Below are 26,614 nucleotides of genomic sequence, written 5' to 3'. Positions count from 1 at the left end.
AGTAGTATAAACTAACAGTAATATACAGGATGTAAGGGGTATAAGTGCCGTCCTTTTCACAGTCGTCGGGGATGGTCTACAGGATCAAAAAATGTCCATACAAATAGGGTCAAAACTTGATAGTTTTCCCAGAAAAAATATTTCTTTTCTTCTTTATTTGCATTATACTGCTTATATCGTTACTAAAATCACGAAAACAATTACATCAGTAGGTATATCTAGCAAAGAGTTAATATTAGTTTAAATACATATTTGTGTTTTCTATTACTTTTTCGTGAAATTAGATAAAATTTCATGCTTTGTTAATATTCTGGCATGAGAGACATGGCAACGTGTTCAGCAGGTAGTACTCTGCACAGCTGAGTTCAAATTCCCTGTCCATAGGTCTACTGCAGAACGGATCACAGTTTGGAACCAGGTATTCGATAAAGAACTTACAATGTCATTCACAGTTTAGGAATATCATATATTATTAACTTATGGAGAAAGTCGTCGTAATTCAAGTGAGGCAAGAAGATATAGCCTATCATCAATGTTTTCTGCAATGAAGGTTACCTAATTGGCGAACTTTTGTAGTGGTTTCTCAACAATTAGAAACAAGGAGTCTCGTATCTCGTTTCGAAAATCACACGAACAGAAATTTCTTTAAAAATGGTACTGCTTTATTGAAGCAGGAGAGATTAAAATATTGCATTTAAAAAAAGTTCGTGTAATTTTGTGCAGCAAACCGTTACTGTTTATTTTTAGAGGTACAATAAAAGAATGGACCAATATTCCTAATATTGTTAAATAAAATGGAAATTTACCATAAAGTTGTATTAATGAGATTGAAAGTTTGTATCTGTTGTTCGTTTCATGTAAACAACAGTCCGCCCCTGCATTAGAACAGAGCATCTGTTTTGTACTGGTATGTCTGTACCACGTTGTTGTAAACTCCCTCCTCCCCATCCAGCAATGTTGCCAAATGCCTAATATTGTAAACTATGCATTTAGCCTTCCAGTTATAAAATACTGCACATGCTCAGTGCTTACTGGGCTGTGCAGTATGTTTGTTTCTGGGTCTGTACATGGAATTTTAAAGTAATGATCAATGATTATGCATTTAGATGGCTTACACGAATTCTCTCCTTCCTTCCTTCCAAATAAACTAAAATTTCAAGTTTTAAATTGGTAAATAACTTATAAAAATTATTTTTTTAATTCATTTTGGAATAATTATATGCACTGGCAACACATTTTGCAAGCAAGTTTAAACCACAAACACATCCGAACCTCTAAACTGTTCTGTACATGTGACATTTTGAGTTCCTTCTGATTACATTAATAACTTCAAAGAATTCTCTCATGTAATAAATTGTCTATAAGACATCATCTCACTTCATGCATCAAGTAGGGGTATAAAAAACTAAGGAATAATTCTGCAGTGCTCGGTAAAAGTGACATAAGTCAGTTTCCACAAACCTTTTTTTTGATAATTTATTGACAATTTACACTGGTTTATGTCGATTTGATTTTTTTCTGTATGAATTATTGTAATGGGAGAAATACGTATTTTTTTCCAAGCGAGCAGATGTTCCGTAAGTTGTCAATAAATTATCAAAAAAGTTTTGTGGAAACTGACTTATGTCACTTTTCCCAAGCACTGCAGCATTAATTAGTATGATTATGCTTTGACAGAGGCTGAGACATAGATGGGAGGATAATATTAAAATGGATTTGAGAGAGGTGGGATATGATGATGGAGAATGGATTAATCTTGCACAGGATAGGGACCGATGGCGGGCTTATGTGAGGGCAGCAATGAACCTGCGGGTTCCTCAAAAGCCATTTGTAAGTAAGTAAGTAAATATGCTTTGAAGATGACAATCTTACACAATACTATATTAATTATAAGCTAAATTACCTGATGTTTCTGACGACGCTTCCTTTCTGCTTCCAGTTTCTGCTGCTTCTCTAATTTTTCTGTAGCTCGTGCTTCACGAAGACCTTGACGTTTTGTTCTTTTATAGGTTTTAATATGGCAAGACGTTTCCAGCATTGTGTCTTTCCTTGTACATGCCACTACCTGATAAGAGCAAGTCAAATTTGCATAAAATAGCAACAATATTTTTCAGAAGAGTTGGCAATCTGCATGCAGACAGAAATACTGAGAGATGACATGAGTGCTGGTCTCTTATGGTATGTTTACATTTGACACGAAATTGCAAGAACTGTTTACACCTACGGTACAGTAAATTTTTGAAAAACTAGTCTTGAAGGATAAGGAGAGAACTGTCGCAAACATACTACATTGTAATAAACGTAAAGCGGGTTTAGATCTAAAGCAGATACTATTATCATATATCCAACCTCCAACTTGCCTTCCCTCATCGTAAGTTCAAAGAAGAAAGTTGCAGCAAGTCCAATTATTTCGAGACATACAAAAAAAAAAAAGAAGAAGAAGAGAATTCCTATATGGCTTTGTGAATGCAAAGAACGAGACAATCAACGTCAGAACTGAGAAGGAAAGATCCAACTCAAAATTGGGACATCTGACTGTCCTGAACAAATTAGGGCACCGGGAACACAAAAGCAGTGGCAATCCCAGAAAACTGGGATGTATGGCAACCCTGTGCAAGTGCCATGTTGTCAAACAAGATGATGTGAGCAATGCATGCTGTCTTTCGGAAAATGTGTTCGTAAATTTCAACAGCATTTTCCAGAAGCTACTTAATAAACCAAAATTGTTTTACAATTATTTTAAAAGTGGCGGAAAAAGTGTCCAGTTCTCAATATGAAAAACAATGATGTAACAATAACACATTTAAAGCATAACTTTTTGAAATTATATTTACTATTTCAGGGTCAAAGCTAATAGTATGTCATCCTCGTCATCATCATCATCGCCTTCGTCATCAATATAATGTTCTTCATCATCATCATCATCATCATCATCATCATCATCATCATCCTGGGATTAGAGTGAAAGAGATGAAAAGTGTGATCGAGAATGAGGAACGAGGGGACCCGAAAAACATCATCCTTCACGTAGGAACAAACGATTTGCGAAGAGGTGTTGATTATATCATGGCAGATGTATATGACTTGGTGATGGAAACGAAGAAGAAATATCCGGCTTCTGGGATCGTCATCAGTGGGATCGTCAGACGGAGGGACGTGAACTGGAGAAAAGTGGGTCGTGTGAATAAAGCTTTCGAGTGGGTAGCGGAGTGTCTTGGTACGCGTTTCGTCGATCCAAATTCCTGGATAGACGACAAATGCTCCGGAAGAGACGGAATTCACCTAAATCGGAGGGGGGCTGCAGACATGGGCTCCCTCTTTGCGCGGATAGTCACTACAACATGGAGCGGCGGGATCGTGGACCCATCAGCGGGCAGCAGGACCGAAGGACCATTAGCGGACGGCGGGGGCGAGCGACTACTGGCGGTTGGCAGGGGTGAGAGTCTACCAGCGGTTGGAGGGGTCGAGGGACTAGCGGGCGGTGCAGTCAAAGACCTATCAGCGGGGGGCAAAGACCAGCAGTGACGACCAGGTGCCACGGGGATTCCGAATGTTCAAGTAAGGACAGGCCTATTAAGACTACTGCAGGTAAATTGCCGAAGTATTAGAAATAAACTTATTCCATTTTGGAACTTGGTCGATGTTTATAATCCAGATGTAATAACTGGGACGGAATCATGGCTTAGGGAAGACATAAGTGACTCGGAAATTTTTAGGTCGGATTATAGAGTCTTCAGAAAGGATAGAAGTGAAAAGGGAGGGGGAGTTTTCGTTTGTACTAAGATAGAAATAAGTAGCAATCTTCTGTGGATACATGAGGAAGTTGAAATATTGAATGTTCAGATAAGAAATGGGCGGGAAACCTTAGATGTAATAGCATGTTACAGACCACCCAGTGAATTAAACAATTTAACTTTGCACAAACTAAATGAATATCTTAATACAGTATCAGAAGACCGAAACGTAGTAATTGCTGGGGATCTAAACCTCCCGAAAATTAACTGGAACGGGATTTCAGGTACGAATTCAGATGCACAGACCCTTGTTAATGAATTGATCTGGCGTAAAGATTTCACGCAGGTAGTAAATGGTCCGACGCATGACAATGCCCTCTTAGATGTTTACCTACTAAGACCTGTCTCTCTCTTTGTCAACTCTGAAAGTCTTCATAAAATAAGTGATCACAATAGCGTCTTATTAGAAATCTTCTGGGAAAACACAGTAAATCCGAGGTCAAGTCCAGTGTCTGTCTGGAACTTCAACAAAACCGATGTCCATGAATTACAAACGTTTCTACGACAAAAGCATGATGATTTCTAAGGACTGAAGGAAATATGGAAAATGTATGGTATAAATTTAAGAGCATAATTTTCGAGGCATTAGTAAAATGTGTACCTTCTAAAATAATTAAGAAAAATCCGGACCCTGAATATTACACTAATTATATTCGCTACTTAAAGAAAAAGACAAGGTGCGCATTTAGTAAACATAAATGAAGCTATGAGCATTGGGAAAAATATGTCGAATTAATTAAGAAACTTGAGTGTGAAAAAAGGATAGCTCAGGAAAATTTTCTAAAAACCATTTTAAAAGAAGATGAAAGTAACAACTGGAGACAGTTTTATAATTATGTACGCAGGAGAAAAGATAAAAATGAAGGAGTAGTTCTTTTACGAAATCAAAATGGAGAAAGTATAACTGATGACAAAGAAAAGGCCGACTTATTAAATTCCTATTTCATTTCGGTTTTCAATAATAATAATAATAATAATAATAATAATAATAATAATAATAATAATAATAATAATAATAATAATAATAATCCCGCTGATAGGAGTGGTTGTGTCACAGACCGTGAATGTGAACCAAATTCGACATTCAAAATAACTTCCAAAGGGGTTAGAGAGAGAATAACGAAATTAAAAAGTCGGAAGTCTAGAGGACCAGATAGTATTGCTACAGAGATTCTTAAATTAGGTTCCGAGGCCATAATTCCATACTTAATGCGTATATTTCATGTTTCCATAAACAATGCAGCTATTCCATGTGACTGGAAATCAGCTATAGTGGTACCCATACATAAAGGTGGAAATAAATTAGATGTCGGAAACTACAGACCGATTAGCCTTACATCTGTCGTATGTAAAGTCATGGAGCATTTGATATCGGATTATATTCGTCATGTTCTAAATGCGAAAGACTGGTTTTACAACCGCCAGCATGGTTTTAGGGAAGGCTTCTCATGTGATAGTCAAATTACGTTGCTGGTTCAGGATCTAGCTGAAGAGGTAGATAGAGGCGGAAGAATCGATGCAGTTGTGATTGATTTTTCGAAAGGATTTGATTTGGTGCCACATGACATATTAATAGATAAGTTAAGTAGGCTAGGAATAGATAAAAGAGTGGTGCTATGGATCCAAGAATTCTTAAAAGGTAGAACCCAGAGAGTTAGAGTAGGTCATGAAATATCCGAAATTGGAAATATAAGTTCAGGGGTGTCACAGGGCAGCGTTCTGGGTCCATTACGCTTTATAATATATGTAAATGACCTACGTCAGAATATTACATCAAATGTGAGGCTATTTGCAGATGACTGCATTATCTATAGAAAGATTAGAAATAATTCAGATGTAGATGCTATTTAAACAGACTTGAACAAAATTTATAACTGGGCGTTAATGCATAGGATGAAAGTAAATGGTTCTAAAAGTAAATCTATAACATTTTGTAAAACCCGAGAGGAAACTAGTCTTAATTACGAATTCAGTGGTGTTGTAATTCCGCAAGTACAATGTTGTAAATACCTAGGAATGTATTTAAACTCCAAACTTTCTTGGGGAGAGCATGTTGATAATGTTACGGGTAAAGCATGGAGGGCACTTCACTTTATTATGAGAATCTTGAGAAAGGCTAGCCCCAAATCGAGGAAAATAGCATATCTAACGTTAGTGCGACCGTTAATGGAATACGGAACTATATGTTGGATCCCTATAGAATATATCAAATAAATTCCTTAGAAAGAATCCAGTATAGGGCAGCTAAATTTGTTAAAGGTAAAAGAGAAGATGGAAACGATACGATAAAAGAACTTAAATGGGAAACTTTGGAAAACAGACGTAGGAAAACTAGAATAACATCATTGTATAGAGCACATCTAGGTCAGAAAGCATGGGTAGACATAACGGCTCGGTTAGAAAAGCCAACGTACTATGATAGGAACGATCATGTTTTTAAAATCAAATGTAGGAAACAGAAAACGGATGTAGGTAAATTCTCATTTTTAAATAGAACTATAAATGATTGGAATGACCTACCTGCAGCGGTCTTTGAGGGCTGTCCTTCCTTAAGGAGATTCAAGAATAATTTAAAAATTTGTGTATAAAGTGCAAATTAAAATTAAGGCGACATTTAACATTTAATTTTTTTAAGGTGACATGTATTTATTTAGCCTGACGAGTTACTTCCTTGGTTTGAATTGTAAATTATTTAAAAATAGCGTGTAAGAGGGTCTTAGACTAGAAATGTTTAGTTTAAATGTAGTTCTGTTTATAAGTACAGTATGCATAAGGATGTAATTATTTGACTTATTTGAACTGTTGTATCAGTGAAGAGAGGTGAGTTAGTGAAGTTATGGTTTTACAGTGCAGTGAATAGTTCTGATCAGTGATAATTTATAGCGTCAATAAAATGTGTTCTATAATGTCAGTGAAATGTGTGCTAAAGTGTCAGTGAAATGCGTCATAGTGCCACTACAGTGAGTGAGATGAGAGTAAAGTGAAAGACTATTGAAACTTCTGTAGGGCCTATACATAATAATGTAGGTTGTAATGTTTTTATTATTATTGTGTTAAATTATATTGTGTATTCTTATTGTATTGTGTATAAAATTGTGGGTCTATTGTGTATTGTATAATTGTATGATGTATTGTAATTTTATTGTGTATTGTTTATATTGTGTATACCACTGCCACTGGGTGCATGCCCACTTGCAGTGTAAATAAATAAATAAATAAATAAATAAATAAATAAATAAATAAATAAATAAATACATACATACATCATCATCAATGTCACTATTCTCCTGTATTGCTAATAACTTGTTCTAAAATCAAATCCTGTTCTTTCAATTTCTTTGTTTCACACAAGCAATCTAGGTTTCCCTAGTGACGTTATTAAATTCGTCGTTAATAAATATTTCCATATTTGAAATGTTGAATTTCGTAATTTCCCAGCAACATCCATTTTTACATCGCCCTATTATGCTTGCAGTAATGAGGTGGAAACCTTGTAACTTAAGGTAAAAGTAACCACTTGAAATATCATGAGGGCGTAAAGGAGACATGAAAGTACAGCTCCTATGCTATCATCATCTGAGCATTAGAATGAGATGGTATGGTGTGCTTTTCATCCCTAGAAAAAAAAGGTGCGGTACTTTTTTTTTATTGGGTTATTTTACGACGCTGTATTAACATCTAGGTTATTTAGTGTCTGAATGATATGAAGGTGATAATGCCGGTGAAATGAGTCCGGGGTCCAACACCGAAAGTTAGCCAGCATTTGCTCGTATTGGGTTGAGGGAAAACCCCGGAAAAAATCCTCAACCAGGTAACTTGCCCCGACCAGGATTCGAATCCGGGCCACCTGGTTTCACAGCCAGACACGCTGACAGTTACTCCACAGGTGTGGATGGTGCGGTACTCAATTTGTCCTGAAGATGACATGTTTTGTATGTCTTGTAACAATTCAGTTCCTTATTTTGTTGTGAACAACAGTTCTGTATATAGTTTATTTTCTGGAACTGTCACACAAAGAAACACATAAACGAAATCATTTATTGTGCATCCATATAAAAAATGAACCTTCATTTTTTGCTTAAAAACGCAAAGAAACATTCTGTGTGTAAAAAGAAAAATATCTAACTTGATTGATATATTACACCAATGGTGTTTAGGTAAAATGGCTTATCCCATAAAAGAAAGATTTTTCAGAAACAACAATAATTAAATTTTAACAAATTATTATTAGTTACCTTATATGAAGGAATGTAAATGTAATTGTAAAAATATATCTTCACATTTTGTAATTAAATTTTAAGTAATTTACACTAATTACAGCACAAAAGTCAACTTTTAATTTAAATGAGGGTTAAGCCCTTCCTTTTAGATAAACACCATCGACATGTTTCAAATACCATGAATTTTGAACAAATTTACAAATACTATATTCTAATTATTTCCGATATTTTCTATTCATTAAAATTGGTTAAATAATATTATAAGACTCAATGTTCCCTGGCTGTATGGAAAGTGAAACTAAGTCTATATGCAATAATTTCTTTCAGCAAAATTTTTTTCTCGTTTTTTGTGCTAACTTTGTCTCCTTTGTCAGTATATTTATACGTAATAAAAAAATCACATGAATGAAGTCTTCTGACTTTATGTGAACCAATTCGAAAACTTTTACTTCAAAGAAATACATATTAAATTTTAGTAGAATTATTGTATTTTTATGTGCATCGTTCCCAGACAAATGACTTGTAGATACTAAATATGAAGAAAATTATACCAATTCTTTATGTAAAATCATTGTACACATAGAGACAACAAATGCGAAGCCACTTTCTCAGTATCAGATTTGCAGAAAATTGTTATTTCTGAGAAGATCTCAAAATCGATTTTTTTGCAGAACAACAAAATTTCCCTTGGTATTTTGTATAATGAGAATTTAAAAGAACTGAACAGGCTTAGGAGCAGAAGGGGACCACAAAAAGAAATCACTTGAAAGAAGACTACATGAACTAAAGAAAGGCTTCACAGTAAAAATATGCTTAACAGATATCTGATATTTACACTTTCTACAGTATCTAAATTTGGAGAACATGTCTAACAGGAGTCCACCTTGCTGACCTTACTAGTTACAACGCAGGAGAAGTTCGAAACAACTTGAGGCGTAATTCACTCACAAATCAAATGGAGAGACTGAGAGACTATGAGCGAGAACATGCAACAGTCACAAGCATGTTAAATTTTAAACTGGAAAGTGATGATTGGTCTGTGAACTCTTCAGACACAGCACCTACCTTCCTTTGGACGTAATCCTTTTTTTTTTAGTAGGTTATTTTACGACGCTTTACCAACATCTTACGTTATTTAGCATCTGAATGAGATGAAGGTGATAATGTCGGTGAAATGAGTCCGGGGTCCGGCAGCGATAGGTACCCAGCATTTGCTCACAGTGGGTTGAGGGAAAACCCCGGGAAAACCTCAACCAGGTAACTTGCCCCAACCTAGAATCGAACCTGGGCCACCTGGCTTCACGGCCAGATGCGCTAGCCGTTACTCCACAGGTGTGGATGAAACAATCTTTAGATTAGAGATTGTCCCATCACTGCCTAGACAAACATCTGGAATGAATGGAAACTAGTGTGGGGGAGGGCAGACAACACAGGAAGAACCACAGCAACGTGAACATACAGTATATATAAAACTTAATCTTGTGCAACAATCCAAGAGAGAACATGTTTAACAAATTTTTTTCTATTAAAAATCGCTCTCTGCTAAAAACAGTAATGAAATACAAAAGGGTATTTACCTCTGTTCGCAACTGCCTTTGGAAGTTCAATAACCGCAAAGCACGTAGTTCGATCTGTGCTTTTATTTTCAAATCTTCAGCCATCACCATTGGTAGATTATTTAATTCTTCAATTCTATGTGCAATCCTTGCTGCTAGCCTACAAAGAGATACGAACATTTCAAAGAAAACATACAATGCATGTATGAAATTTTCATTGGCTAAAAGCTGAACATAAACATATTTAACTAAAAGGATTTGATGTCATTATTTAACTTTATACAATATATTATATTGTAAGCATAACCTTTACGCAGACGATTTACAAATCTATATCCATATAACCCTTGACTCACTCAATGACGCAATACGCAATCTTAACAAGGACCTTGAATCTATATCTGCATGGACGAGAAAGTTTGGTTTGACTCTCAATGCAAGAAATGTTAAATGTTATGTTTTATTTAACGACGCTCGCAATTGCAGAGGTTATATCAGCGTCGCAGAATGTGCCGGAATTTTGTCCCGCAGGAGTTCTTTTACATGCCAGTAAATCTACTGACGTGAGCCTGTCGCATTTAAGCACACTTATATGCCATCAACCTGGCCCGGGATCGAACCTGCAACCTTGGGCACAGAAGGCCAGTGCTATACCAACCAGGTCGACTCAATGCAAGAAAATCACAAGCGATCAACGTCTATTATGCAACATTACTCTTGCTCTTCCAGCAAAATTGAATGACACAATATCCCTTTTGCTTCCTGTGTTAAAAACCTTGGAGTTTACTTTGATATGCATTTAAACTGGAATAACCAAGTAACTCATATTATCGAAAAAAATGCTTTCCATACTACTTTCCTTAAACAGCATTCGAAAATTTCTCCCTCTATCACTCAAAAAAATATTAGTGGAAACATTAGTAATGCCCCACTCTGCTTACTGTGATTTTCTACTGACTGACCTCAATGTCAACCAGTCGCAAAGATTACATGTTCATAATTCTTGTGTTTGCTTCGTCTGCGATGTCCGTCGTGCTGACCACATTACCCCATCCTTTAAAACTCTAAACTGGCTACGGCTTAACGAACTTAGAAATTTTCAATCCCTTGTTCTCCTTTTCCAAGTCCTTCACACCTCTATGCCTACCTACCTTGCCTCCCCCTACGATCAATCCCAAACAAATTAGGAGGTGTAATTGCTTTAAAATAGGACCTTATATATATATATATATATATATATATATATATATATATATATATATATATATACACTTATATAAAAAAAATCATTGATGGTATGTAAATATTATTGATAACGATATTAAGCCTTTAATATATAAATAATAGTAACATTTCAGTTACCTGTCATCATATAATAATCTTTTCATATGCACATAAAATAACCACATACTAACCATACCAACACATAAGACATCATCGTATTCATCATCATACACAATCTCGCTATCGTGCTTGTGGAATACCCTACCCAGTGACATCAGAGACTGTCGGAATTTAGCAGTGTTCAAAAACAAACTTATTAAGCATTTTATTACTGCGTACAGTAGGTTTAATTTGTACTTAATTAATAAAAATATATCTTTCTTCTTAACTTCTACAATAAACTGTCTAGCCTTTATTAATCAGTTAATCTCATTGTATTTGTAAATTTAATATTAATTGTAATTATAATTGTAAAAGTATTCTTAATATTGTAGTTGTAATTCCCTGGTAGAGGCGAAGAGAAGGCCTGATGGCCTTATCTCTACCAGGTTAAATAAATAAATAACTATTACACTGTGAAACTTCAAAAATATTAATTATGTCTAAACAATGAGTTACAGTATGTACTCATGCATGTTGACAAGACTTCTAAGACAGCAACATGTGTTCCCCTTTCATTTTTTAATCTAATTTCAATAATAGCAGTTCATTAAAGCTAAATTGTGAGGATTAAAGTAACACTTGGCAAGAACAGAAAAATCCATCCATGCAGTTCATTCAATTTCAATTTGTCAGTACTGTACTACTCAAACTGTCCAATAACATGGTGACACTACAATAGTTGCTGTAAGTCTAGTAATCATCTGTCACTGGTTTCACTTTTATGTTTCTCATTCATTTTTCGATAATTTTGTGTTATTCAATTTTAGCACAACTACATTAAATGTGATATATGGTCAATCACATCTCTCGATATAACAAACTATAAAATTCATTTTACTGGCCTGAATACAGTATCATCATCAGAATTGTGCTTTTGAACTCGAGCCATGACTTCAGCAGGCAGAAAAATTCTTCTGTGCTCTGAATTCTCTAGAAAACTGCATGAGTACAAATGTTAACTTATTCTTTGTGCACACTTTGTTTACAGCCAGTCTGCAATGTAGAGTAATTACTAGTAACACAAGGTACTTATTAAATTTCCGTTTTTTCTAAAATGAAAAATAATTCAGGGACTTTCATGATTACCATAAAATAGTGCGACTTAGGACTGTGGGGTAACATGAGATAAATTTCATCTATTATTTTGTCTGTCGTGTGGCAACACTGAAGAAGTTATAACTTTCTTAAGTTTAGAATGCACTGAGGAAGCATTGCTGTTGTGATGCTTTGCAAAACCTGAATTAATATATTTTACATTCAATTGAAAGTCAAAATGAGGAAATAGTAAACATAAAATAGACATTTGGTTATTCCACATTTTCCAGGAACTAAATATTTCCAGGACAATGTGGAATATCTAAGGGTCTATTTCTAGGCAAGAAAAAGAGTTAAGAAACTTTGTATACAAAAAATGATAACTGATATTTTATCAATAATTGTGATATCGTAGAAATTTAACCTCATAAAATTTCGCAATGATTATAATTCGGTATTTAAAATTTGCCAACTCTAACAAAGCAAAAGAAAACAAATTTTAAAATGACTTATAAAGGGGTGACAGGTCATATTTTTCCGCCAAAGGCTTATAATGTGCCTTTCATTGAATTAACATAAATTTAAAAAATTTTTTAGGAACTATCATGCCTAGAACACAGAGTAAGAAGCTTGATTCACGATCTTAATGATGACCAACTGCAGAAAGCTACTGATTCGATCAAGGAAGAACCAGAAATTATGTACATCATATAATTTGTAAAACTATTCGCGTTATTTCAGGACAAGATGAAATTACTTTAGTACAGTCCATAGTTTCAGTTGCTGAGTGAGATTTTCCTCTGAGCAATTTTGATTGTTAAAACTACTAGAAAGGATTGGATTTATTCATTTTGTCTCAATGTATAGAGGCACTCTCATAAAAAATTGTGTCAAAAGATGCAAAAGTCAAGAGGCAAAATTAAAGAAATTATAAATATTTTAATATTTATTTTGTCAGATAAGCCATAATATTTATAATTTTATTTAACACTTGTGTGTTTCTTTGACAAATTCAGTCTAATAACTTACCAACAAATTCCAAAGTACATTTGACAAGTGTTTTCACCTTTATTTTTAGGCATCTTTAGATCACAATGTTTAGTGTTAATATTTTACAAATCATATTTACACATTAAAATCAAAATTACATGTCTGTAGTATTGCTAATATAGATACTTTATCTTTTCTGAACTGTACAGATTTGCATAAAAGTACAATCCTTTATAAAACGTGCCAAGCAATTACGTAATCTAAGTATCTGCAGCTGTTATCAGCAGTGTCATTGACATTCATCATCACTTCATGACTTTCTTGGTTATGCATGAGAATACAATGTCTTTATAAACAATAACTATTACATTGTGGAGCAGGTGTAAGTTTTCGGGAACACCATATTCTCATGGATCAATTTTAAGTGTTTTCTGCAAACATAAAAATACTGACTCTCTATTACTGATTTTTTATATAGATCAAAAATAAAGACTATTATCACTCTAGCATGTACTAACTTTAAATATAATGACTTTTACAAAACGTACTTACATGTTGGTCAGTTGGTTGACTGCTGTGTGGGTGTATACTGGCATCAACTGCTTACAACAATGTCTGGTCAAATGACAAATACCTAATAGTAAACTTGTGGTTATTTTTTAAACTATTCTTTACGTGAGTATTTCAAAGAGAGAGTTGTCTGTGTTTACAATGATTTCATTTATTAAATTATTCTTCTGTTTTAATGTTTTGCTATGTAAAACTCTTAAGTGTATTATTATTATTATTATTATTATTATTATTACTATTATCATTACTATTATTCAATTTCATGACTTTCAATGTTTTTTTTTTTTAATTTTTTGAGTTCATGTCAATTTTTAATTAAATGTGATGCAAACTTTCACTTGTTTTTATTATATTTCAAATCTGCTACATGTTCACTATATCTAGTTTTGAAATTAGGTTTTCATTTTTCCTATATATTTATGATTGCATGAGTGGCAATGTAACATAAATTGAAGTATTATTGTATTTATAATATAACAAATCTCTAGTGTTAAATTGAAAACGAAGTGGTAATTAGTTTAGTTGACTAGATTCGACTACACTGTTAGTCAGTGGCGGGTCAAACATTTAATGCCTAGTGCCAGATATAAGGATAATAATAAACAGTAACAATAATGACATTATTATTATTATTATTATTATTATTATTATTAAACTTACCAAAATGTATTCAACTGTACACAAAGTTCAGACAAATTAGAGGAAAACTGCACACTTGTTGGAGGCATTCCATCAATAATCTAACGTAATTTATTTACTTAGTTATTTAACAATGCTCTATCAACTACGAAGTTATTTAGCGTCGATGGAATTGGTGATGATATATTTGGTAAGATGAGGCCGAGGATTAGCCATAGTTTACCTAACATTTGCCTTACGATTGGGGAAAAACTCGGAAAAAACCCAACCAGGCGATAAGCTCAAGCGGGAATCGAACCTGCACCCGAGAGCAACTCTGGATCGGCAGGCAAACGCCTTAGCTGACAGAACTACGCCAGTGCCTCGTAACGTAACAGGAGGAGGAGTTGAAAGATCAGTCGTATGGTAAACAATGATAGAAACACAGTCTGTAATAATTAGTTCTTTTTTATTTCTACATGTTACACTTTCAACATGCAGTCAAGCAACTCGTTTTGAATTAATTTAGAAGTACCCTTAAATGCTGTTGTCTTGGTTAAGTGCTCTTTTAAGTTTTTAAGTCTTTATCTAACTCAGAACTGAAGTGAACTAATTCACGAAACATGCCCCTGTATTCCAAGTCGTCGGATTTATCGTACCTTGTTAATACTAAATCTCCTGCTGCTTAAAATGTTACACAATTTATTATTAAATTTAGGACATCTGTTTTCTTCAACTTGCTCGTTGTGTTTTGCAATCACAAGTCTGTAATGTGAGTTTAACTGAATTTCAATATTCTCTTTAACCAGCACAGACAAACTAAAGACGTTATTCATTTATTGTGTTTTAGTTTATCCCTTAGCCCTAAGTGTAGTAAATCTGTAAAACCCCTTTTGACTAGTTACGTTCACCTCGGAACAGAACACACGGGAAACGGAATAACACTTCACATCTCATCCACACAACCAGTTGTTTTTTTATAATAAACATCCAAGTTGAATTTTCCATATCTGTTAACTTTAGCACTTTGCTGTTTTTGGTGGATATTTAAACACCGTGAAAGTCAATTATTTAACAGGAATTTAGTTTTCATAATATGTTAATACTGAAAGCAGAGATTTTAATAAAGTGATAACTGAATTAATTTCTTCACAACTTACATAACACTTCACAGGTTTACAGTTTCGCACTACAGTTAGAAATATACTGAAATAAAAGCATTCTTAAACAAAGTATTTTAAGAAATGGGCAAGGATTTTATTACCTTATATTTGCATCCCTTCCTCTAAGAACTTATTCTGACTAAGCGGGAAAACAGAAAAGAGTGCGAGGTAAGGGAGTGAGATAGTAAATGAGGTTGTATACAGCTACCCAAGCATTTAAAAACGAAAGCGATAAACTGTGCCTGGCACGTTTTAGATGCTGAAATGGATGGGAGAAGATAAAAATTGCGTGCGAATCCCATTATATTTCTTATGGGACGTAGTCCTGGCTCAGATCCATGCTGCAAACACTGGTTACAACGTGGTTGGCGGCAACAATAATATTGACGGTAGAGTTGGCAAGTGCAAGTGTAACTTGTTTCTCTCCGGTTTTGAGCGGAAAATATGAATTCTCCTTTTTTCTCATGGCACAATGGCACTGCCCCTAAAGCCGCCCCTGCTGTTAGCCACAATGATTAGGAGTGCAGCCAAACGTAGTCAACTAACGTAATTACCACTTATTCAATTTAACAGTAGAAATTTGTTATAACTAAATTCTTATAAAAACAAATGTCTAAAGTGATAGAAATTGTTGAATGTGCAAAAGTGTATAATCAAGAAAATTTTATATCATTTCTCTTTAACTAAATTTATTTCATAATGAATTTATTGTATGTCATAGTAGACCAAGTTCTTTGTCTATTTTCATCTTTGGTGATTCTTCCTAATGTTGTACTACCGGTAATCGTTTGTTTTATGATCTTCCTTCTTTGGATATTAAATGCAATAGGCCTACTTATATTCTTTTACTACAACCATTTTAAGTTGCTATTTCCAAAACTTTATTGCAGTTTCTTTTATAATTTTTAACATTTAGTAGTACATCTGGGATCTATCTTTTAAGATGCGAAAGAGAGAGTGGTGTGCGGAAAGCAATGGGAAGCTACTGCATTTATCTTTCCCAAGAAAAACTGCAAATATGGCATGATGAGTCTTTCCATGGTAAAAGATTCCGAAGAAGAGTTTGTGGCAGAAAAAGATATCAGATGATAGACAACATTAAGATATATGAACCATATGAGGAGACAAAGAGGAAGGCAGAAAATAGGAAAGATTGGAGAAAGCTGAGTTTGCAGTGAAAGACCTGCCCTTGGACAGAACACTAAATGAATGAATGAATGAATGAAGGAATGAATGAATGAATGAATGAATGAATAATACACATAATAATCTATCAATTAAGAAGTTAAAACGTACCTGCTTATTTTATGTGAATAAGGATGTGCAGATTTTATATGAATGCAGTGGTTTGTACTAATGGGTTTGTGTGTTTTTTTCAGAAACAAATTTGGTTTTGTTTATGGAGTTGTTTTGTCATTTTTCAAACGTGAATTTTAAAATCTGATTTAAATTATTGAAGTTTTCGTTATATCGATATTATTTTTTTGTTGTTACATTCACAAATGTGTAATGTGTCACCTATAAACTATCTGTACAATTTGATGTTATAGAATGCTGAAATTCTTTCAGCATGTTGGTCTTCAATGTTTTCTATGAAAATGTCAGCTAGTATATCCTAATGTGGTTTGCCAATTGCTACAGCTTCTGTCTGTTTATAAATTTTGTTATTAATGTAAAATAATTTTAATATTTTAGGAGAAAAATTCGCTCTGGTGCCAGTGATCGAACCCGGGTCCTTGGTTCTACAAGCGCTCTCACCATTGAGATACGCCGAAGTTCAATCCACAGCACCGAATCGAACCCCTCTCCTCCAGTGTTTTTCCCTTTGTGGCCTGACTCCAAGTTGGGCATGTATGTTGACATTTTATATGCAGTGAAATGCCTTTATACAAGGAGCACACTCAGTTGAGTGACTTGGTGACCAGGATTCCACAGTAATATGCACAGTAATCTGTAGATTTATATGCACTGTTGCTCGAAGAATCTATTTTTTTTTCCTACAGAATAGATTTGTTATGGTAACAATTAATATTAGAGGAGAAAAATTCGCTCCGGCACTGGGGATCGAACCCATGTCCTTGGTTCTACGTACCAAGCGCTCTCACCATTGAAAAAAAAAAAAGAAAGAAAAAAAAAAAAACATAATAATAATCTTTACGTAGATTCTTCGAGCAACAGTGCACATAACTGTACAGATTACTGTGCATATTACTGTGGAATCCCGGCCACCAAGTCACTCAACTGAGTGAGCTCCTTGTATAATGGCAGTTGACTCAATATAAAATGAGGGGCTCACAACTAGAGTGGACCAAGTCCACCAGTGATCAGTTTGTGGATTAATACAATCTCGGATGAAGAAAACGTAGATATTTATTCATTGCCATAACAAACAAAGTCCATAACTCATTTGTTACTCCACAGAGGGCAGCATTTCCTATGGAAGGTGAAGGTTGCTAGGCATGAGCCAGGAACTTTAAGACTCAATATCTCAGAACTATTCCAGATGGACTTGGTCCACTCTGGTTGTGAGCCCCTCAAATGTCGACATACATGCCCAACTTGGAGTCAGGCCACAAAGGGAAAAACACTGGAGGATGTAGCTCAATGGTGAGAGCGCTTGGTGCGTAGAACCAAGGACCTGGGTTCGATCTCCGGTGCCGGAGCGAATTTTTCTCCTCTAATATTAATTGTTACCATAACAGATGTATTCTGTAGGACCAAAAAAAAAGTAATAATCTTTACATAGATAAAATAATTTTGTTTTGTGGCAAAGGATATAAGACTTAAAATTTGTTATATTTATATATAATTTTTTTTTGTTTCCATTCATGATTTATTAATCTGTCTTCAATAGTACTTATTGTTTCTTCTACTGGAATGTTCGTGTATAAATGTTCAATATCTAATGAGATCATTTTCGTATTGTTACGGATTTCTTCTTTTTTCAAATTATCTATCACTTGGTTTGTATTGGCTATTGTGTATTAATTAAGTTGAAATTTGTTAGTTTTAAAATTAGGTGTGCTAATAATTTTGACAATAGGTCTCATTGATGAAGCTTCATTTATGTGTGTAATGTGAGTATGCAAGAGTTCTGGTTTGTGGAAATAATATCTGGTAAAGATTTTAACACAGTTTTAATTCTCTTCGAAAATATTTTGTCAGATCATTTTTTCATTTTTTGTAACTGATTTTTATCCAAGAACTCTATAGTTTTATTTATGTAATGATGACTAAGAAGTGATACCTTGTATCTGTAAATTTGCATGTGAATAAGAAAACTGTTTCAAAAATTAATTTTTCTCAAATAGACAAACTTTTTATATATATGCTTCTTCTTTGGAAGATCTTCTACTAGAGGACAAAATATAAGTTAACTTTCCAACTCTGTGAACATAATAATACTTAATTACTTATGGCTTTTAAGGAATCCGTAGGATCATTACCTCCTTCACATAAGCCTGCCATCGGTCCCTAGCCTAAGCAAGATTAATCCAGTCTCTACAATCATATCCCATCTCCCTCAAATCCATTTTAATATTATCCTTCCATCTATGTCTCGGCCTTCCCATTGCAGTTACAGCACACTATACTGAAAAGTCTTGGAATTTAAACAATGTATTGTTATTCTGTTCTTTCTTCCCGGACATTGCAAAGACTGGAGAAAATATCCAATTGAAAACAATTAATGTAAGCTAATTACCAGTTATTAATTATTAACGTTTATTTAGTTTAAGCATAAATGTAGTAGTAAAGTGTAGGAAATTATACAAAATTTTCATGTTCTTTAAATTATACTTAAATCTACTTAATTGATTTCTGTACTGTATGGTCTATATGTGCAGTGAAGTTAAATTTATTGCCCAAATATATTCCCAAATATTTCATTTCTTCTGTCTGGTCCAGCTGTTTATGATTCAGATACGAGGCGTGTTCATAAAGTAAGTTCCGGTTTCAATTATAGCCGTTGCATTGCTGCTATCATTATTTTGCGCATGCGTGTTTTCTTCTTCAATCCTCAGGCAAGTTGTGCATGCAGTTTCAGAGCTTCAGTCCGTGTGTGTGGTTAGTTGTGATCAGTTGAAATGTTTGAAGTGATCGAGCACCCCGCTGACTGTGGTATGCAGTCCGTTATCCATTTCTTGAATGCGAGAAACATCAAACCAGCTGACATTCACCGTCAACTTTGTGAGGTGTATGGTGATGATGGCATTAGTGATGGAATGGTCAGGCGATGGGTTACGAAGTTCAACGGGGGCCACGTCTCTGTAGATGACGAGCAGTGTACCGGTCGGCCATCTTTGATCAATGACGATTTGGTGTGTGCTGTCGATGAAAAAATTCATGAGGACAGGAGGTTCACAATTTATTTGCTTTCCTTGAATTTTCCACAAATGTCGTGGAGTGTTGTCTACCAAATTGTGACAGATTGATTACGATATCGAAAATTGTGCTCACAATGGGTACCCAAGATGCTCACCGAGGAACACAAAACCAAACGAGCTTCTAGTGCATTGAGCTTTCTCACACGTTACAGTGAGCAAGGCGATGAGTTTCTTGACCATATCGTGACAGGTGACGAGACTTGGGTGTCTCACATGACAACTGAATCGAAGCAGCAGTCCATGGAATGGAGGCACACTGCATCGCCAAGGAAAAAGAAATTCAAACAATCATGTCAACATGCAAGATCATGTGCACTGTTTTTTGGGACAGAAAAGGAATCCTACTCATCGAAGTCTTGCCTCGGGGTGAAACCATAATAGAGAAACCTATTGTCAGACCTTGAAGAAGCTCCATCACGCAATTCAGAACAAGAGAAACGGAGTTGTGTTGCTTCATGACAATGCTCGGCCACACACAGCTCGTGACACCCAAAATCTCATCTCGAAATTTGGCTGGGAACAAACTGACCATGCCCCCTACAGCCCGGATTTGGCTCCGAGTGACTTTCATCTCTTCCTGAACCTCAAGAAGTTTCTCGGTGGTCAACATTTTGATGGCGACGATGAAGTGAAAACAGCAGTGCAGGAGTGGTTTGCATCGCAAGCGGGCAAATTCTACAATGGGGGATAGAAAGATTTGTGCCACGACTCGATAAATGCCTCAATAATGGTGGAGATTATGTTGAGAAGTAATTGAAGTGTGGGGAATACAATGCAACAAAAATGGTTTGTAAATATCTTCCCGTTTACATACTACACCCTTTTGTAATTTACTTTAAGAACACACCTCGTACCAAACCAAAATGTTTCAGTGAAAAGGATTTTCTTAACATCTTGTGTGCGGAGTGATGTTAGGAATAAGTTAAAACTGGAAACCATTAGTAATACTCATTTTAAAATATATGTTCTGATTTTTTCAATGTACAGTATGTCTTTCTAAAGATTCATTCATCAGGAAAAATATGTCTGAAGTTCATGTAATTACTCAAATTTGACAAAAAAAAAACACTTCTATGTAATTGTATTATGTTCACATTTCACCTGACTTCTAAATTTCAAGCTTCTGTACAAAATTACCTATCCCAATAGATATAACTCGAAAAGGTGTCTTGACTTTTTATTTCATAAATTGGGATCCCTACATGTAACTCACCAAGATATATAAATTAGTAAAGCCTGAAAAATTAAATTAAGGAAACGGTATCAAGTCATTCCCAAACATTGATTTATAACATAATCAAGTTAGAATTATCATTACTATTTAATATACGAGAAAAATTCGTACCGCACCAGGAATCGAACCCAGGAACTCTCAGCTCTGCGCGCTGAGCGCTCTTTCCAACTGAGCTATGCCGGGACACGATCCACGGCGCCGGCCGAACCCCTCTCATAATGCTTTTTACGGCGTGACTACCTGCATTTGAGACAATACAAGTCATATATGCAGGAGCACATTATTTAAATGACTTTGTGGCTGTATTCAACATCAGTTTGTGACAACTGCTAACAGTTAATACATCACATATTCATTTGTATGTCTCGCCCACCTCATTGAATATTACACGGCTACTCTGAAGTAGCCAATATGTATTATTACTATTTAATACGAGAAAAATTCGTACCGGCCGGCGCAGTGGATCGTGTCCCGGCATAGCTCAGCTGGAAAGGGCGCTCAGAGCGCAGAGCTGAGTGGTCCTGGGTTCGATTCCCGGTGCCGGTACGAATTTTTCTCGTATTAAATAGTAATAATACATATTGGCTACTTCAGAGTAGCCATGTAATATTCAATGGGGTGGGCGAGACCTCATACAAATGAATATGTGATGTTAGAATTATCAAGCTATTCAAGGATAGCTATATCAGACAACACAGTGTCCAGCCAGTGCATATAGTTGCTATATGATGTTAGAATTATCAAGCTATTCAAGGATAGCTATATTAGACAACACAGTGTCCAGCCAGTGCATATAGTTGCTATATGATGTTAGAATTATCAAGCTATTCAAGGATAGCTATATCAGACAACACAGTGTCCAGCCAGTGCCTATAGTTGCTATATCTATACTAATAATAAATCTGTAAGCGAATTTTTTTCGGTAATTTTCGCTTTTCCAAAAATAATTGGTGTTAACATGTATAATTAATCATCCTGAAACCGAATATCGCTTTTTTGAAATTTTTGTTCGTATGTCTGTCTGTCTGTCTGTCTGTCTGGATGTTTGTTACCTTTTCACGCGATAATGGCTGAACGGATTTCGATGAAAATTGGAACATAAATGAAGTTCGTTGTAACTTAGATTTTAGGCTATACAGCATTCAAAATACTTTATTTAAAGGGGGGGTTATAAGGGGGCCTGAATTAAATAAACCGAAATATCTCGCTTATTATTGATTTTTGTGAAAAATGTTACATAACAAAAGTTTCTTTAAAAATGATTTCCGATAAGTTTTATTCCAGGCAAAATTTTGATAGGACTGATATTTAAGGATATACAAGAGTTTTAAAATAACAATACAATACATTTCCACCGCCGCCTCAGATTATAGTGTCGTTGTTCCGTAACTGCTACGTGCAAAATATTAAATTTTTTAGTAGGAAGAAAAAGGAATTTATTCATTCTATGGCAGTAGTGCATAGGAGATCGTGAATTCTTACATTTTTACACAATCAACTCTATTAATTTGGAGTGATTTATTAAAGGATGCATTGAAGACTAATTTAGAAAAATGTTAAAAGAATTATATTTGCACCAAATGAGTGGTCTCTGGACCAAAATGATAGCATTTTAATTATTTAAATACAATTTAAATTAAGTAGCATATTAAACGATTTATTCTTCTGTCAAACACGAATGTTCCCTGGACCCAATGTTCTATTTTAATTATGTAATTACTTTATATTTATTTCTAATAAGTGCAGCGGAGCACACGGGTACAGTTAGTAATATAATACAATAACTATTGATTAAAACACGCTTACCTGTTCTCTCTTTCTACAAGTATGATGAGTGGATCAAGTCCAGCAGGTTCAGCTATATAATACCTACAGATTAAAATACGCTTACCTGTTCTCTCTTTCTTGAAGTATGATGAGTGGATCAAGTCCAGCAGGTTCAGCTATATAATACCTACAGATTAAAATACGCTTACCTGTTCTCTCTTTTTGAAGTATGATGAGTGGATTGAGTCCAGCAGGTTCAGCTATATAATACCTACAGATTAAAATACGTTTACCTGTTCTCTCTTTTTGAAGTATGAGTGGATCGAGTCCAGCAGGTTCAGCTATATAATACCTACAGATTAAAATACGCTTACCTGTTCTCTCTTTCTTGAAGTATGATGAGTGGATCAAGTCCAGCAGGTTCAGCTATATAATACCTACAGATTAAAATACGTTTACCTGTTCTCTCTTTCTTGAAGTATGATGAGTGGATCCAGTCCAGCAGGTTCAGCTATATAATACCTACAGATTAAAATACGTTTACCTGTTCTCTCTTTCTTGAAGTATGATGAGTGGATCAAGTCCAGCAGGTTCAGCTATATAATACCTACAGATTAAAATACGCTTACCTGTTCTCCCTTCCTTGAAGTATGATGAGTGGATCCAGTCCAGCAGGTTCAGCTATATAATACCTACAGATTAAAATACGCTTACCTGTTCTCTCTTTCTCGAAGTATGATGAGTGGATCAAGTCCAGCAGGTTCAGCTATATAGTACCTACAGATTAAAATACGCTTACCTGTTCTCTCTTTTTGAAGTATGATGAGTGGATCAAGTCCAGCAGGTTCAGCTATATAATGCCTACAGATTAAAATACGTTTACCTGTTCTCTCTTTTTGAAGTATGATGAGTGGATCAAGTCCAGCAGGTTCAGCTATATAATACCTACAGATTAAAATACGCTTACCTGTTCTCTCTTTCTTGAAGTATGATGAGTGGATCGAGTCCAGCAGGTTCAGCTATATAATACCTACAGATTAAAATACACTTACCTGTTCTCTCTTTCTTGAAGTATGATGAGTGGATCAAGTCCAGCAGGTTCAGCTATATAATACCTACAGATTAAAATACGCTTACCTGTTCTCTCTTTCTCGAAGTATGATGAGTGGATCAAGTCCAGCAGGTTCAGCTATATAATACCTACAGATTAAAATACGCTTACCTGTTCTCCCTTTCTTGAAGTATGATGAGTGGATCCAGTCCAGCAGGTTCAGCTATATAATACCTACAGATTAAAATACGCTTACCTGTTCTCTCTTTCTCGAAGTATGATGAGTGGATCAAGTCCAGCAGGTTCAGCTATATAGTACCTACAGATTAAAATACGCTTACCTGTTCTCTCTTTTTGAAGTATGATGAGTGGATCAAGTCCAGCAGGTTCAGCTATATAATACCTACAGATTAAAATACGCTTACCTGTTCTCTCTTTCTTGAAGTATGATGAGTGGATCAAGTCCAGAAGGTTCAGCTATATAATACCTACAGATTAAAATACTGTGACAGCGACGTGAGATTCGAACTCACGACCAGCGTCCCGCAAGAGAGAAGATCGCGCGGGCTCCACGGAGCACTGAGGGACGGTGCGCGGCGGAGAGAAGAGAGGGGAAAGGGCCAACGCAGCGAGGGAGTGTGCGCGCGCAACTGCTGCGTGCGGAGTGAAGGGAGAATGGACCTTCCCGACTCTTCCAGAAGCCCGTCGAAGTGGAAAAATCGCGAATTCGAAGTTTCTCGGTTACGTTGCTGTGGTTATAAATTACGGACGCGAAGGAGTGTGTGTGTGTGATTCATGATTAGTTCAGTCAGTAAGCCAGTGAACAGAGCAAGCCAGCCAGTCTTGTGTACCGGAGTTCGACTTGAGTGTGCGTCCGCAACTGTGTCAGCATCCGAAGGCCTGAGTTCGAGTGCAGTGGACCGCAGTTGGAGGGACCTGAGTTCGAGTACAGTGGACTGTCTCTGAAGGTCTGTGGTTCGAGATACTGTGAACTCGAGTGACTGAGCTAGAATAACTGTGAACTGAGAACTGACAGTTCTGATTTGTAAATAGTGCTTTGTAAATATTAGTTAAGATTAACAGTTCATTGTTGTTCGTAATAGTCCTAGTGAATTGTCATTGTCGTCGTCTGTGGAGTGCACTAACGAACACTGTGTTACTGTGTGGAGAGCAAATCCCATTGTTGCCGAGAGCGTTAATTGTGAATTGTAGAAAGGAATTATTATTGTTGAGTTGAAATAAATTCACAATACGCTTACCTGTTCTCTCTTTCTTGAAGTATGATGAGTGGATGAAGTCCAGCAGGTTCAGCTATATAATACCTACAGCTATATAATATCTATATATCTATATAATATCTACTGATTAAAATACGCTAACCTGTTCTCTCTTTCTTGAAGTATGATGAGTGGATCAAGTCCAGTAGGTTTTACTATATAATACCTATTGATTAAAATATGCTTACCTGTTCTCTCTTTCTTGAAGTATGATGAGTGGATCAAGTCCAGCAGGTTTAGCTATAGGAGTTACTCGATTCTGCTTCTGCTGTGGTGGGGGCTGAGGCGGCTGTGTTACACCTGGACGTGAAGCTTGTGTTGGAACAACTGGAGGAGTGCCTGGAGAAGAGCTTGTGGCTGGAGCAGAGCCCACTGTTGGTTGACCTGATGATGGTGCTGGTTGACCTGGCAATGGAGACTGACTTGGTGGCTGACCCCCTACTGGCCCAGGGGTCCTCATTGGCTGCTGCATTCCTCCACTCATGACACCTGTTCACACACACTTCATTACCTTTTTAATAAAGTATGGCAGAGAGCACTATAACTCGTCACAAAAATGTTACAAATTTATAACATTGAAAGGAAGTCTGAAAACAAAATTGTAAATTGCAAATAGTATTTCATATAAATATACTTTGCTCATAATTAGAAAGAAATTGAGAGTTAAAAGATTCATGCAATCTCCATGGTAAACATTTGCACCATTAGAAGTCACTGCTTATCATACAAACAGCATACTGCTGCAAAAGATGAACAGACGAGTAACTTGTGATGTGGTGTGTACTAGCACATACTTTTGTTCTGGCATTGCAGTTAATTTCATCAACATTTATAACTGTAATTTTTATTGTTTTAAATGAAGTTTTATCAAGTTACTGTCCAAATGAGAGTATGTTTAAGGTAATATCAGGCATCAGTGGGCTATATACTCCAAAGAGAATGCTTCTGCTTAGGGTGACCAGATCAAAATGTTCAAAAGCAGGACATTTGAAGGAAAAAAGCAGGACATTTTGAAAAAAAAAAAGCATGACAACACATTTAATTCCTTTTCATCCACTGAGAACAATAAAAACAACATGCAAACACAGTACCAAAGCTATTCACTGTTACCTAACCTAATCTTACAATTTCATTGTTCATACTTCTGTGAAAAGAAATGTCCTTTAGTAGCTTTGGGGAATTCAATAAATAGGTGTGAAATTCTTTACATGTAAAATGCTTCAAATTATATTGTACTATTACGATACTCTTTACTGCTTCTACTGATAGTCTGTTCCTTTCATCTGATCATTGGGTATTGATTAGTGAAAATACCCTTTAAACATTGGCATTATGTGCAATTATTGAAAAAAAGAATATACACAACAAAGTTTGGAAACAACATTCACAACCTGCTCAGAAAATGTACTCCAGTGAAAATCTGTTGTTTCCAATTAAAGTGCTTCAAAACAAATTCTTTTTAAGCACAGAATTCATAAAATGCATATTTTTAATATAACGACAGAAACACATACTTTTGACCTCAGATTTTATCTTATATAGACTCTACTGTATTTCAACATTTGGTA

The 26,614-nt window shown here is 35.4% G+C and overlaps 1 protein-coding gene across 8 annotated transcripts in view; it reads right to left on the bottom strand.

Moving 5' to 3' along the window:
* Window positions 1-26,614, bottom strand: part of LOC138707363 (ATP-dependent helicase brm-like) — a 233,327-nt gene that overhangs the window by 165,512 nt on the left and 41,201 nt on the right. For all 8 annotated transcript variants that reach the window (XR_011334196.1, XM_069836654.1, XM_069836649.1 and 5 more), the window contains 3 exons: window positions 25,235-25,535; window positions 9,592-9,730; window positions 1,904-2,065 (listed from right to left, as the gene is read on the bottom strand). Coding sequence is in view for 7 of the 8 variants with exons in the window: in XM_069836654.1 (XP_069692755.1) it covers window positions 1,904-2,065; window positions 9,592-9,730; window positions 25,235-25,535 (602 nt within the window). In the remaining variant the exon portion in view is untranslated. The remainder of the gene's footprint in view (window positions 1-1,903; window positions 2,066-9,591; window positions 9,731-25,234; window positions 25,536-26,614) is intronic.

The sequence above is a fragment of the Periplaneta americana genome, chromosome 10 (assembly GCF_040183065.1).
Source record: "Periplaneta americana isolate PAMFEO1 chromosome 10, P.americana_PAMFEO1_priV1, whole genome shotgun sequence".
NCBI classification, from domain to species: domain Eukaryota; kingdom Metazoa; phylum Arthropoda; class Insecta; order Blattodea; family Blattidae; genus Periplaneta; species Periplaneta americana.
Note: the sequence above shows the minus strand (reverse complement) of the source record. Positions and strands in the feature narration are given on the sequence as shown.